The sequence below is a fragment of the Octopus sinensis genome, linkage group LG4 (genome assembly GCF_006345805.1).
Source record: "Octopus sinensis linkage group LG4, ASM634580v1, whole genome shotgun sequence".
Taxonomy (NCBI): Eukaryota; Metazoa; Mollusca; class Cephalopoda; order Octopoda; family Octopodidae; genus Octopus; species Octopus sinensis.
Genome location: NC_043000.1, coordinates 57,267,741 through 57,281,724, shown reverse-complemented (window position 1 = coordinate 57,281,724; position 13,984 = coordinate 57,267,741). Strand labels below are relative to the sequence as shown.

General features: G+C 33.8%; 1 protein-coding gene across 1 annotated transcript in view; it reads left to right on the top strand.

Moving 5' to 3' along the window:
• Positions 1-4,379, top strand: part of LOC115210993 (FAS-associated factor 1) — a 46,994-nt gene extending 42,615 nt beyond the window's left edge. Inside the window, exons 15-16 of the mRNA XM_029779828.2 lie at positions 1,734-1,949; positions 3,687-4,379. Of these exons, the coding sequence (XP_029635688.1) occupies positions 1,734-1,949; positions 3,687-3,767 (297 nt within the window). The 3' untranslated portion in view covers positions 3,768-4,379. The remainder of the gene's footprint in view (positions 1-1,733; positions 1,950-3,686) is intronic.
• Positions 4,380-13,984: the final 9,605 nt, after the last annotated feature.

The window sequence follows — 13,984 nt, the reverse complement described above, 5'->3', positions numbered from 1 at the left end:
GTCCCCCATTGCTGTAAGCGGTTTGCTGAGTACGTGGGGATACCCTTTTTTTAACCAAAAATAGACAGTAATGGTCAGTGATCCGTTTGCAGTGTAAACTTCTGCCCATGTAAGAATTTATGGAATTTTTTTACTGCGAAGATTAATGATAACGCCTCTTTTTCAATCTGGCTTTAGTTTATTTCCCCTGGTAATAGAACTCTTGATGCATGTGCAATAGCTTTGATTTTACCATCATTAAATTTATGCAGTATCACAGCTCCTATTCCATATTCACTGGCATCCAATGCCGCAATTATTTTCAGGTTTGGGTTGAAATGGGTTAATGATAACTCTGATGTTAACTGCTTTTTTATTTCCTCAAAGGCTTTCTGACATTCATTTGTCCAATCCCATTTCTGAAATTTGCTGACATTACACAAGATGTGCCCCTCCCTTTTTTTATTTTTTGGCTTATTTCACTGTTCACTTCCTGTGCATATTCTATGCAAGGTTCATGCAGTTTTGCTTTCTTTCTCTGATGAGTTGTAGTGCACCTGAGTACTGGATACAATAAGTTCATCATCATTTAACATCCATTGTCCATGCCTTTAACAACCTGTCCAACTCATGCCAGCTTGGATAATGAACATTTGCTATTTTGGCATAAGTTGGACAAGTTTGCTGTAGAGCAGTCTTTCATGTGAAAATGAAATTTCTCAGATCTGTTCTGTGAGTTTCTTACTGGGCCTTTTGTTTGTGTTTGGTAGGATTGCCTGGTCATATTTGAGGCCATTTTTACTGTATATATCACAAGAACATTTTGTTTAGGTTTTTAACAAAGATCATAAAAACCATGTCAAAACTGATCTTGCCTGTGCTGGTGCCACATAAAAAGCACTCAGCCCACTCTGCAGAGTGGTTGGTGTTAAGATGTAAAAAACCCATGCCAAAATAGACACAGAAGTATGGTGCAGGCTTCTGCCTGGGTGGTTCCTGTCATACCATCCAACCCATGCCAGCATGGAAGGAGGACATTATACGATGATGATGATGAATGTAGAAAAGATAAAGACACATGAAGATGAGTGGCTTAGTAGATAGGGTGTTGAGCTTATGATCATAAGTTTGTGTGTGGCATGTTGTGTCTTTGAGCAAGGCACTTTATTTCACATTGTTGCAACTGTCTCATCTTGGATGTTCTGTTAGGTTAGGGGTAGGAAGGCCAAGAGAGTGTCTAGGTCATGTGTATCTGAAACCTGAAGCAATTTGCATAAAACGTGTGCTACAAGGTCGTAATCACTTGTGAGTAAAGGCTGTGTTTTGTTGTTTTTTTTGTGTTTTCTTTTTACAGAATACTGAAACAAAACATCTTTAATGCACCAGTAATATATGACTTTATGGAACTAGATTTAGCCTGTTTGACACCATTTCATTCAAGACCATCCTTGGTTCTATAGTTCCCTGTTTTAAAGTGATCTAAATTAAAAGCTTCCATTAAAATATGTTAATTTATGTTCTAAACATCAGCTTAACAACAAAGTTACTTTACTAAATTCAATATTTTCAAAATTTAATTGAAATAAAGGTAACATGTCTCAACAGAAACATGGTAACAAAAGGTTTAACCAGTTTTGCATGCTAACTGTTATCAAGAATAAATAGAAAATTTCATGGAAAATCCCCATAAATAGTATTTAGTTGTTACTGGTCGTATTTTGATTTTATCTTTTATTTTTTTTTCTTCTTTACAGCAAAAAAGAGAAATGTTAGCAAAAGAACTTCCAAACGAACCTTCTGAAGAATGTAAAGATGGTATTACCCAAATTCGCTTTCATCTGCCAAGTGGTGACTTCATCACCCGGAGATTTCGTGGACATGAACCCTTAAGATATTTATTCTATTTTCTCACATTAAAAGGTTATCCAAACGACGATTTCAAGGTGTTGTCAAGATTTCCACCACAAGATGTGAGTTGACCTTTTTTTTTTTCTTTACTGTATTCTACTTTATTGATATATGGGACCTAGCATCCATTTGGAAATGGTAGGCTTAAAAATACTACAGCAATAAATGTGAAAAAGCCGAGTCATCTATTCTCCACTTCTTAAAGTTTGGCATCATCATCATTTAAACATGCATTTTTCATGTTGGATGGTTTGAATGGAGCTAGTAAAGCCAGGGGCTGCACCAGGCTCCATTGTCAGTTACTGGCATGGTTTCTATGACTGGATATGCATCAGAAACGCTTATGATCAAAGGCATTCCAACCATTTCATCTTTTGTGGATATTGAGTGGTACATTAATCCATTGTGCCCTTTTTAAGAGTATGGTGTGATTTGAAGCAATTTTGTTGCTATTTCTAATAACCATGTACAGGCTCCCATGGTTTGCTACCCTGCTAACTCTGTTGGTAGTTGATATTAACTCTGTTGATAGCATTTTTTTGTTGAAAGACACAATTGTTACCTCTGTGTATACCAGAAGCTATTTTTATCCCACAAAGTCTTAACTGTGGAGAAATGAAATTTTTACTGGTAACTTGAAGATGTTATTGCTAGGAATGTGACACAAACAACTCCAAGGACCCAGTCCTTGGTAACTCTGCAGTGTTAGAAATATTTTCCCTTTTTATTCATCAGTGTTTTTCCAAGTGTTGCAGGATAGAGATCATTTCAAGGTGATATGTATTTAAGGATTATCTTGGTCACTGAGTAACTTGCCAGTCATTTGCAAGATTTTATTCACCAGGGTCTAGTATTAGATGTTGTTGAAACACTCTCCCTCCTCACAATTCATTATTGTAAAATTTTTCTCAAGACACTAACCTTTACAAAGGACCAAGATATCTGGTACATTGTTATCATCAAGAAGACCCATCTGTCACAACAGAAATGATACCAGTGCTGGTGCCACATAAAAAGCACCCACTACACTTTGGAGTGGTTGGCATTAGGAAGGGCGTCCAGCTGTAGACACCCTGCCAGAACAAACAGTGGAGCCTGACAGCCTCTGGCCTTACCAGCTCCAGTCAAACTGATCAATCCATAAGTCAGAAGACTGCACAAGCTCTACTGTCTGTTTTGTTTAGGTTTCTACAGAGTGTATTGAGTGCTTTTTATGTGACACCAGCAGCAATGAAGTGAGCGAGTAACTTGCAAGCAAAGTATAATCTGCTGCAATCATTGTGGCAATGATTAGGCAATTAGTGGGGGACAGGGTAAAACATACTGTATGGATTATTAGACTGTTAAAATTTCAATTGTTAAAAAATATATATTAGCAACACAGTCAGTATTAATACAGAGAAGTAATATTTATCTCCACTGTTAGAACAAACTTTACTGGTAGTTACCATGAGAAAAATCTCTCATATTGGCTTTCAGGACAAAATGGACTTTTGTTTATATTGCTAGTGTGGAGACAAATTGCTACCATCTCCAGCACTGAGACCACCAGATCACGTGTTTTTGATCTTCCTTGGTCTTATCAGTGATGGGTGCTCAACTGCCAGAGATGGAAGGTCGAAATCACATGATTTGGTGGTCTCAGTACTGGAGGTGGCTGGGATTTATCTTCCCACTAGTGATATAAACAATAGTACACTTTGCACTAGAAGCTAATATGAGATTTTCTCTCATGGTAACTACCACAGTAAAGTTTAACTTTCTTGCTGTATTGCTTATGGTTATGTTATTATTTTCAGGTGACTCAGCTAGATGAGCAGAAATCTTTTGAGCAGCTCAAGTTGTATCCACAAGTAACACTGTTTATAGCAGAACGATAGGAGTATCACTGAAAGCTGAAAGGGACTCAATACTGTCTTTTTATTCTTTTTTTTTTATTATCTTATTTTTGTGTGTGTGCGTGTCAGAGAGAGAAGAGTATTCAGTGGCTGGTTTAAGAAAAATCTAAAATACAAAATAAATAAATAAATAAAAAAAAATCTGCAAGGCTGTAATTTAACCATCACTGATTTTATCTGACTTGATGACAATCTATTTCTGTTCATTGCAAGCACAGCCACATTGAATCTAATATGCATGCGTATGCCTGTTTGGATGAGTGTGTGTTATATATATATATATATATATGTATATATATAAACTAAGTTTAGCTGTAAAAAGCTGAATGGAATAGAGTAAGAGAAAATTTGAAAGATAAAAAAGAGGGGGAATAAAAAAAAAAAAAAGCAACCAAGTTTGTATTTTAAGAGATTATTATTATTTTGGACATATTTCACTCTTTAAAGATACTGACTCGAAGAAGATAAAGAAGAGGGATATAAAATACTGTCTGATATAATATTAATAAAATAGTTACCGCCACCACCACAATAATAGTAGTATGAAATAAAAACTGTTGTCTGAATTGTTAAAAAAGAGAAGAAAAAAAAAAACTGAACAAGACCTGTGCTGATGGCTAATTTACATGTTCCTTGTATGTGTGTAATGTACAATATATTTGTGTGTGTTTATGCATACACACATACTTGGTTGTATGTTGATCTAGCTTTTTATATAAGGACATGATACACACTGCCTGCATCACAAGAATTAATTACAATTGTTTCTACTGCCTAATTTGTTTGTGCAAATTCTGTACATATATTCACACACACACATACAGATAAATGCATACAGGCATGCCTGCACACACACACACACACACACACACACAACACACACACACACACACACACACACACACATTCTGTCTCTTTGTCCCTCTGTTTCTCTTTCACCCTTTCCCTTTGTCATTTCCTCATTTCTATGCTCTCTCTCTCTGTCCTTTGTGTATACTCTCTCTCTCTCTCTCTGTCCTTTGTGTATACTCTCTCTCTCTCTCTCTCTCCTTTGTCCATGCTCTGTCTGTCTGTCTCTCATGCACTCCTTTTCTCCTTTCTCTACACATGCACTTGAATACCTCTCTTCTAGGCCAAACCTCTGTAGTTTTACTCTTAATTTAGAAATAATGAATGAATTAATTACTTCACTCTCTTAATTTCTTGTCATCTCATTCACCACCATTTGCATACCAATATCAATACCACCCTTGGCTTCACTACAGGAATACCTGATACCTGCTGAAATTCTTTCGAACAGCACAATTGTTTTTATTTTATTTTGTTATGTCTTGTTTTTATTTTTATTGTTGTTTGCTTGATTATTAATTATTTTTTACAAACTAAATATTTTATTTTAGCTTCGGTTTCTATTAATTTATATGTTAAGTTCTAATTTCAGAGGCTTATACCTATTATTTTTGTTGTTATTATGTAATTTTATAAGGCGGCAAACCGGTAGAATTGTTAGCACACTGGGCAAAATGCTTAGTGGCATTTTGTCTGTCGCTATGTTCTGAGTTCAAATTCCACCAAGGTCGACTTTACCTTTCATCCTTTTGGGGTCAATTAAATAAGTACCAGTGGAACACTGGGTCGATTAAATCAACTAGGCCCCTTCCCCAAGTTTCGGGCCTTGTGTCTGTAATAGAAAGGATTATTATAAAGGCAGTGAGCTGGCAGAATCGTTAGCACACTGGATGAAATGCTTGGCGGCATTTCACCCGTCCTTACGTTCTGAGTTCAAATTCTGCCGAGGTTGACTTTACCTTTCATCCTTTCAGGGTCGACTAAATAAGTACCAGTTAGGCACTGGGGTCTACTTAATCAACTAGCCTCCTCCCCCAAAATTTCAGGCTTTGTGCCTATAATGGAAAGAATTATTATGTAATTTTTAAAATTACCTTACAACACATATATCTGTACATATTGTTCGCAAGTTTTCTTATCTTGCTCCTGCTTACACATACAAAGTTTTCTTATAAATTTGTTTAAATACCAGGCTTTTCTCTTTTACATCTCTGTCCCCACTCTCAATTTCTTTTCTTTTAACTCTCTGCATATCTAGTTTAACACGTTTTGCTCTCCTTTTCATTTACACACACACACACATACACACAAACCTTGAACATGATAAAATATAGGGACGGTGACCCTGTCCACACATTTGCTGTATATTTCTGCATTGCTGTATATATTTTTTTTCTGTTTTTTTTTTGTTTTTTTTTGCAGGTATGATGACTATTTTATAGCATTAAACTTACATGCAAGCATCCTCCTCTTTATTTTCTTATTTGGTAGAATTGTTAGTTTATTGGATAAAAATGCTATGTGGCATTTCTGGTGGCTCTTTACATTCTGAGTTCAAATCCTGCTGTGATCAACTTAGCCTTTCATCCTTTAGCAGGGGTCAATAAAATAAATGACCAGTCAAGTACTGGGATCAGTGTAATTGACTAATCTCCTCTCTCTAAAATTGCTGGCCCTGTGCCAAAGTTGGAGGCAATTACTATTGTTGTTATTGAAGATGGTAGAACTGTTAGAAAGTCAGGAAAAAATACTTTACATTATTTGTTCTGGCTCCTTGCATTTCTGGGACAAATTCTGCCAAGTTTGACTTGACCTTGCATCCTTTTGGGTGGGCCAATAAAATAAGTACCAGTTGAGCAGTGGGGTTGATGTAATCAAGTAACCCTTCCTCCAAAATTTCAGGCCTTGTGCCTATAGTAGAAAGGATTATTATTAAGACAATGAGCTGGCAGAAGCGTTAGCTTGGGGGTCGATGTAATTGACTAGTCCCCTTCCCCAAAATTTCAGATCTTGTGCTTATAGTAGAAAATTATCATCACCTCAAACGAAAGCCACATAATTCAATTTTACTTATGCACAGTTGAAACACCTAATTCTTAATTGTTGCAAAGAGGTAGTGGTTTGGGCTAAATGCTTTTCAGTATTTACTTTCGTCCCTCTTACTGAGTACATCTTACTGTAGTTGATGAAATAAATACCAATTATATACTAGGTTTAATTTGACTCTACTCTTCCATTGCAAATTTTTGGCCAATATGATGAATCACCACCATTACAAATAGTGTCCTTGAATTGAATTTTTGTATTCCTGGTTTGGACTACTTTACATATGGTGCTAATGGTGGTGCAGAAAAATCAGTAAGTGAGAACCAGTTACATACTGGTGATGATCCATGTTTCCTCCTATACAACTCTGCGTTTTTAATATTTATTTATTTATCTATCTAAGGATGTCAATTTCTAGTTATTTAATTAATCTTCCATGTTTTCCATGGTTGATAATATCTAGTCATTCTTGCTGTTGTTTTCTAAGTTTGACCTGCGAAGAAGTGTATGAGGGCTCCAAAGTACTTAAAGATTGAGGAGTAAGAAATAGGACAGTTATCATTGTGGTTCATGTCTTCATAATACTATTCCTTATTACTTTTATTATATACCACATTGTTCAGTTTATGTGTGTGTGTATACGTGTGCAGTCAATTTTTGTTCACTAACTTATGTTATCATTATGCTGGTATTAAGGTTTTTATGATGATAAACTAACAATGAGTAGATGCAATTGCATGTGTGTGTGTGTGTGTGTTTGCTTGCTTGCACTTACTTTCTTAGCTCATGTTACTATTTAAATACTCTAAATAAGTCTGTGATAGTTTGAATATCTGGAAACAAGAAGAATGTATCTCTGTGCATTACGTTTCCCATCAATGAAATATGTTTGAAGGTACACAAGTCTAGGCTAGTTAGTTGTATTTCATCACTATTAGCACTTGTTAAGACTGCTGGCAGTGCTGGCTTACCAACAAGCCAAACTTATTGAACTTAATTTTTATTAACATTTCATATTATTTTACTCAAATACTGTATTGGTTGTTTAGATTCAAAATCCACATATCTTACCTTCCTGCTAATAGGGAAATAAAGGTGAACTTTAAATTAACTTTTCCTGTTGAATTATGTGCATGTGTATGCTTGTTGAGGTCTCTTTTGTTCTTTTTACTTTGAAACAGATTAACTTAATGCTGTTTCCTTTCTCTCTGCATTTCATTTAATGAAACCAGAATCAAATTCTTTTACAAATATATAAATCAGCATAAATATATCTCCCTCCTTCCTCTTTTTGCATGCTTCTTCTTGAATATTTGTACATTTTTTTTCCTCTCATGAAAATCTGCTTAATTTCATAATTTCAAATTTTAATTGTATTCAAGGGAAGCAATAAAACATAAGTTGTTTCGTTCTTAATAATTCTATTTTGTTAACAGCTTAAAATTTCTTAAATTTTACTAATTATGTTAAAGTTTACATATATATATATATATATATATATATATATATATATTATATATATATATATAAACAAACTAGGAGGGAAAATCTTTTAAGTAACTTCATGTAATTTTTTTTTTGTTTTGTTTTAGGAATTAGATTTTTGTTTTTAATTCTATAAATTTCTTCTCAGTTTAATTTATTTCTCTTTGCTTTTTTCCTAAAACTGATAATTAACAAATGAAATAAAATTGAGACAAATTTGGTAAAATCTACAAAAATGAAGAATTCTCCAAAAAAAAAAAAAAATGAACCCCCACACTTTGACTTTCTTTTACCGGAATTAAAGCTATTGATATTGTATGATATTAAGATGGAGTTAGATGGTAGAAGACTGACAGAGAAGCAGACTCTTGATTCACTGTTCTGAGTTAAAATTAGTTGGGTGAGATGTCTCACTTATAATGTCTTCATATTCTGACTGGTAAAAATTAAAAAAATGTTTTTCTCTTGCCATATGAGATTTGACTACTGTCACTGGAGAACATGAAAGGAGTTAACTGCAATGTAGCATAAGCAAATCCTAAGGCTCATTTTTTTTTCCTTTTTATTCTTAATGATGTTGCATGGCCGAACATGAAATCAACTTTTTTTTTTGCAAAGTGAGAAATAGTTGATTAAGTCAGCTACATTTCTGTTACTAGTACCTTCATTTCAGAGGAATGGGAAATTAAAAAAGAAAGAAAAAAAAATGTCTTAGGTGGTTTGGAAATCTGTATGTGGTGGAGAGAGAGACTAGACATGCCAATCCTCTTTTTTTTTCTTTTTTTTTGTCATCTTGGAGTGCTAATAAAATTTTATGTTCAAATCTCACCAAGGCTGACTTTTTGCCTTTTTCAATTTGCAGTGATTTCCCAATACTAGACTATAGTAATATTCAAACAAAAATTTTTTTGTAGGCTTTTAATGAACTTCTGTTTCTCTTTAGACTCTCTCTATCTATTTGTGTGTGAAGGCACACAGCCTAGTGGTTAGCAGGTTGCACTCATGATTTCAAGATCGTAGTTTCATTTCCTGAGCTAGGCATTGCATTCCTTTCTTGACCAAAACATTTTGTGTTTCTCTGTGATCACTTCAACATCTGACATGTGGCACACTGGGCAACTGTACAGTGTTAATTTGATGGAATCCTCTAATGTACAGCACAAACATTTGATCACTATACACAAATCATCTGTGCAGTAGGTTGTTCAGCAAGAAATTGCAGAATCCACAACTGTCAGCTACAGCAGAAGGGACACTACCACCATATATGTATGTGTGTATGCATGTATATATGTATAGTGAGAGAGAGAGAGAACTGCTTCTGGAGTAATAGTATAGCTGGTGAGGACTTAATCATAATTGTAACTGAAATCACTTCACACCAAACCCAAAATTTCATTGTTCTCGGAAGCCATTTCAATCAATGGAAACTGACAGCTCTGTTGTCACTTGATGGAAATAGTTTAGGCAGATTATGTAATCAACCTTTACAATAGTTGTTTTGCACTGCCTCATTTTTATTTTTATCTAGTGAATTGTTAATGAATTATCTAATGATAATATTTGCTTGTTTGTTTCTTTTTTTTTTTCTTTGTTTATAAAAAACTCAAGTTTGAAGTGCTTCTTGATATCTGTAAATTATTTTAGAACAAGTTGTAAACTTCTTGTTCACTTGCACTGCAATGCAGTTACAATTTCCAGTTAAAGGCATGAACATTACAACAGTTTCCTCCCTCTAAAACTATAAGATTTTTTTTTATTTGTTTGGTCTTTTGTAATAAAAAGATTGTAAAGGGACTAGAATGAAAAAAAAATAATGAACAGATGTACCAGATTAAAACAAACCCCTTACAGGATGTGGTTTTGTCCCTGTGAATTGTGTTAAAATCTTACAAGGGTTTTGTACAATTCACAAGAGTAGTCTTCTGTAAGGAAGGAAACAGAGGCACCATTTAATTGATTTCTTGCATTGGTACAAGATCAAAGAATTGCAGAATTGGTGGCAATAATCATTGGAATCTACTCTATTGTTGTTTATGTTATGGATCCTCAAGAGATGAAATATAGTGTTACCTCTATAAGGATCTGAAATTAGATCATAAATACCAAATATGAATTGTTCCTCTAACTATTTGACAGATTATATTCAATTCCATTGTTCAACTTCCTCTGTTCTGCAATATTACTCTTCTGACATACTGTTATGCTTTAGTTGATCCTGTATCAGACTTTTTTTCTATGAAAAAGTGAACAATACAGGCCATCCATATAAACACAAGAGAAACTTGATCACAAAGTCAAGTGACTGACTCAAATATAGGAGCTTGTGAAATAAGGAATACTAAGATAGAAGCAACATTTTAATAATTTTGATTTATTTATACTTTTTTCTAAAGGATTAGATTGGCTGAGTTCTATAGCTTTCTATTCCTACATGCCCTTTTAACAACTTGGGTAAGGCATGGTATGCTATTGCTAAAGACTTTGACTTTTTGCCCTGAATCAATAAAATGCATATTGACAGTTTTTTCTGTTGTTTTGTCCTAGGTAAAGGAATTCAGTTCACTCTAGTAATGCACTTCTCAGTTATATGATGCCCTTGTTTGTGCTAGGATTTTACACCTTATGACTCTTGAAGAAATAAGTCCAATATTTTCAGGGCAAACTATTGCCTTCTTCAAGAGGACTGACTTGAATTCAGCAATGCTTATATAAGTTGTATCTGTTCTTTCATCCATTTTCAGTCAACTGCAAACTACAGGCTGTTTGTCTAACACCTCAGACTTGGCAATCCATAGTCCTATAAAGAAAGATTCTAGTCATATTTCACACTGGCTTGCTTTTAGTGATATATTGCTTGAGATGACCTTCAATAATAATTTTAACAAAGGCATTTAGTAAAAGGTTTTAGAGAGGTTATTATCACTTGAATCAACTGCAGTACATAACTAGTACTTTATTTTATTGACATCCCTCTTCCAGAAGGGCAAATGGAAAAGTTAACCTTGGTGGGATTTGAACTCAAAATGTAGAGCTGCAACAAGTACTGAAAGACAATTTGTCTTGTGCTCTAACAATTTCACAAAATATGGTGATGTAGTTTTAGGAGCTGATTAGATGTCCCACAGTATATATATCTCTATCACTGAACATTCTGAATTCAGTTACTATTTGAGGGACAACTGTAATTTATCAGTCTTTATTGAGTCTATTGAAGTAAGCAGTACTCATGTACCAAGTCTAATTGGTCAACTAAACCTTATGTGAAACATTGGAAGCCCTTATAAAGAAAAAAAAGTTGTTACATTTTACAAAGAACAGATGAAGTGTAGAAAAGTCCATCTTTTGCAGCAGGTATTATATATAGTTGATTGAATCAAACTCAAATATATGAAAGGGACAAAGTAGGCATTTAGTAGTGTTTGAGTGCAGAGGGTCAAAACTAAATATAAGGTGTGTAATTATATATATATAGGTATTCATCAACGTTTGATTAGTGCCAGTGCATAGAAACTCTGTCTTTGAGTTACTCTATAATTTCAGCTGGTTAATATATATATGTGTGTGTGTGTATATATGCACACGTTTTGAGTTCTATTTTCCTGCTTGTTTCACCAAACCTCTTTCATCATCTGGTACAGGACCTAGTGTCAGGGTGTTGCAATTGCAAGATCATGGTTTCAATTCCCAAGTCGAGCAGTGCATTGATCTAATGGTTAGGGTGTTGTGGTTTCAATTCCCAGACCAGGTAGTGTGTTGTGTTCTTGAGCAAAACACTTCATTTCATGATGCTCTGCAACCATTTTGATGTCTGATGTGTGCTACACTTGTTCTCCTGTACAGGCAATGTTGACTTGATGGAGAGGGTGAGCTTATGTGTAACACAGACATCTGATCACTATAAACAAATCATCTGGATGATGGTTCAGCAAGAAATTGCAGAACACTCATTTGTCATTTGACAACAAGGAAATACATAATTTATCCTGGTGCTCTACAATTTCGCCAGCTTGTCCCTCTCTCATGTTATTGTTAAATATAACCATTGAGATTATATATGATGAACATTGATGGTGGAGTAGTTATAATACAGAAACACCGACCAATAGATTCACTGTTTATATTGTATTCAATAGCACAGGGATTCCCAAGAAGGACTCAATTTGCTAAGCTGAATATAAATATAACTTGTTCTAATGTTAGAACTATTTGTTCCAACATTAGCATTGTAAAATTCCCTTTTTTATTTTTAACCTGTGGATTCTCTTCCCTATATGTCCCTAAATCATATTGGTATGTTTGTTTTTCTATTGAATTCAAATGTTGGTTCCCGATTATAAACTGCATGAAATAGTCAATGTATGCTCATGTACAAGCACCCATAAAGTCTGGTGGATATTTACTCTGCTACAAGACACTGTAACATCATGTGAGGTATATGCAAAAAGAAAATCATAATGAAATACATATGTATATACACTTATCTATACATATATACACTTATCTATACATACATATATATTTGTGTGTGTGTGTGTAGGAAAACACTTAAATATAAGAAATATTGAAACAGAATATATTGCACTTCAATTATTCAACTCTACTTGAGTAAATTAATTTTTTTTTCTTTTATACAATAATCCCAAATTGTAATTTGATGCCATTTCTCAATGTACAAACTGCATATTTATTCAAAAGATACCCAATTGCATTGATATAGAAGAATCCTGAAGATTCCAAAAGTATTTAGTTTCATTTTAGTTTTCTTCATTTAACAAACATATTTTAGATGATAGTTTTATTGAACAAGAATGAATATGAACTACAAGGAGGTGTATAAATATATACATATGTATGCATATATATATATGTTATATACACAGATTTATGCAAATATTTACATATGTGTATATATATATATGTATATCAATCAACAGTTTGACTCAGCTCCATGCAATTTAAAGTTTCAAAGGCTTATTGCACAAGACTGTGCAACTTGTCAGGCATCTTCAATTTCTCCAGATGATTGACAAGATAGGTTCATTCTAAAGCCTACGGTTGCATGGAGTTTAGTCAAACTATTATTAAATAACATATGCAACTCCTGCCAAAAGTGTTGAGTGTCACTTTCTTTTGTTTGTCCACTCTCTTGTATACACACACATACACATTTGTGCATACATGCATATGTTTAGAGTTATCTACAAGTCAACATACAGCAGTTTACAGACTTAATAATATTAAAAAAGGAAATAATGTGATATGAAAACTATTACAATTTTCCTCTAAATGAAAAAAAAAAAAGAAGCTTTTTCTGAACTTTTATTTTATTATTTTCCATTTTGTAATTGAATGTAAGCATTAAATATTACAGTCCTGTATTTGTTGTTGAGTTTTACTTCTAAGTACAAGAAAGTTTGTACATGTATATACAATCTTCAATATCTGTAAAATGATTGATGTTTTTACGCTAATAGTGTAAAACCAACAAATATGATACATATGTAAAATATTTATCACTACACATCTCAACAGATTTGTAGACTTTGTCAAAGCCTTGGATTCCTATATTGTACTTCTGCATGACTTTCCTCTCCATGTGTATATTTTACTTTCTTTCTCTTTATCAGTCCCAAACCACGAAATGCAAGTGATATATCAGCATGTGTGCAAGTGTACATAAATATATGTATGTGTCCTGTACATGTAACTTAGATTTACTTGCATTCATATGTGGGTAAATATATCCACATGCTACCTAGACACCCAAATGCCAAGTGTATTAATTCCAAATCTATCATAATTCTTATAAATTTCTT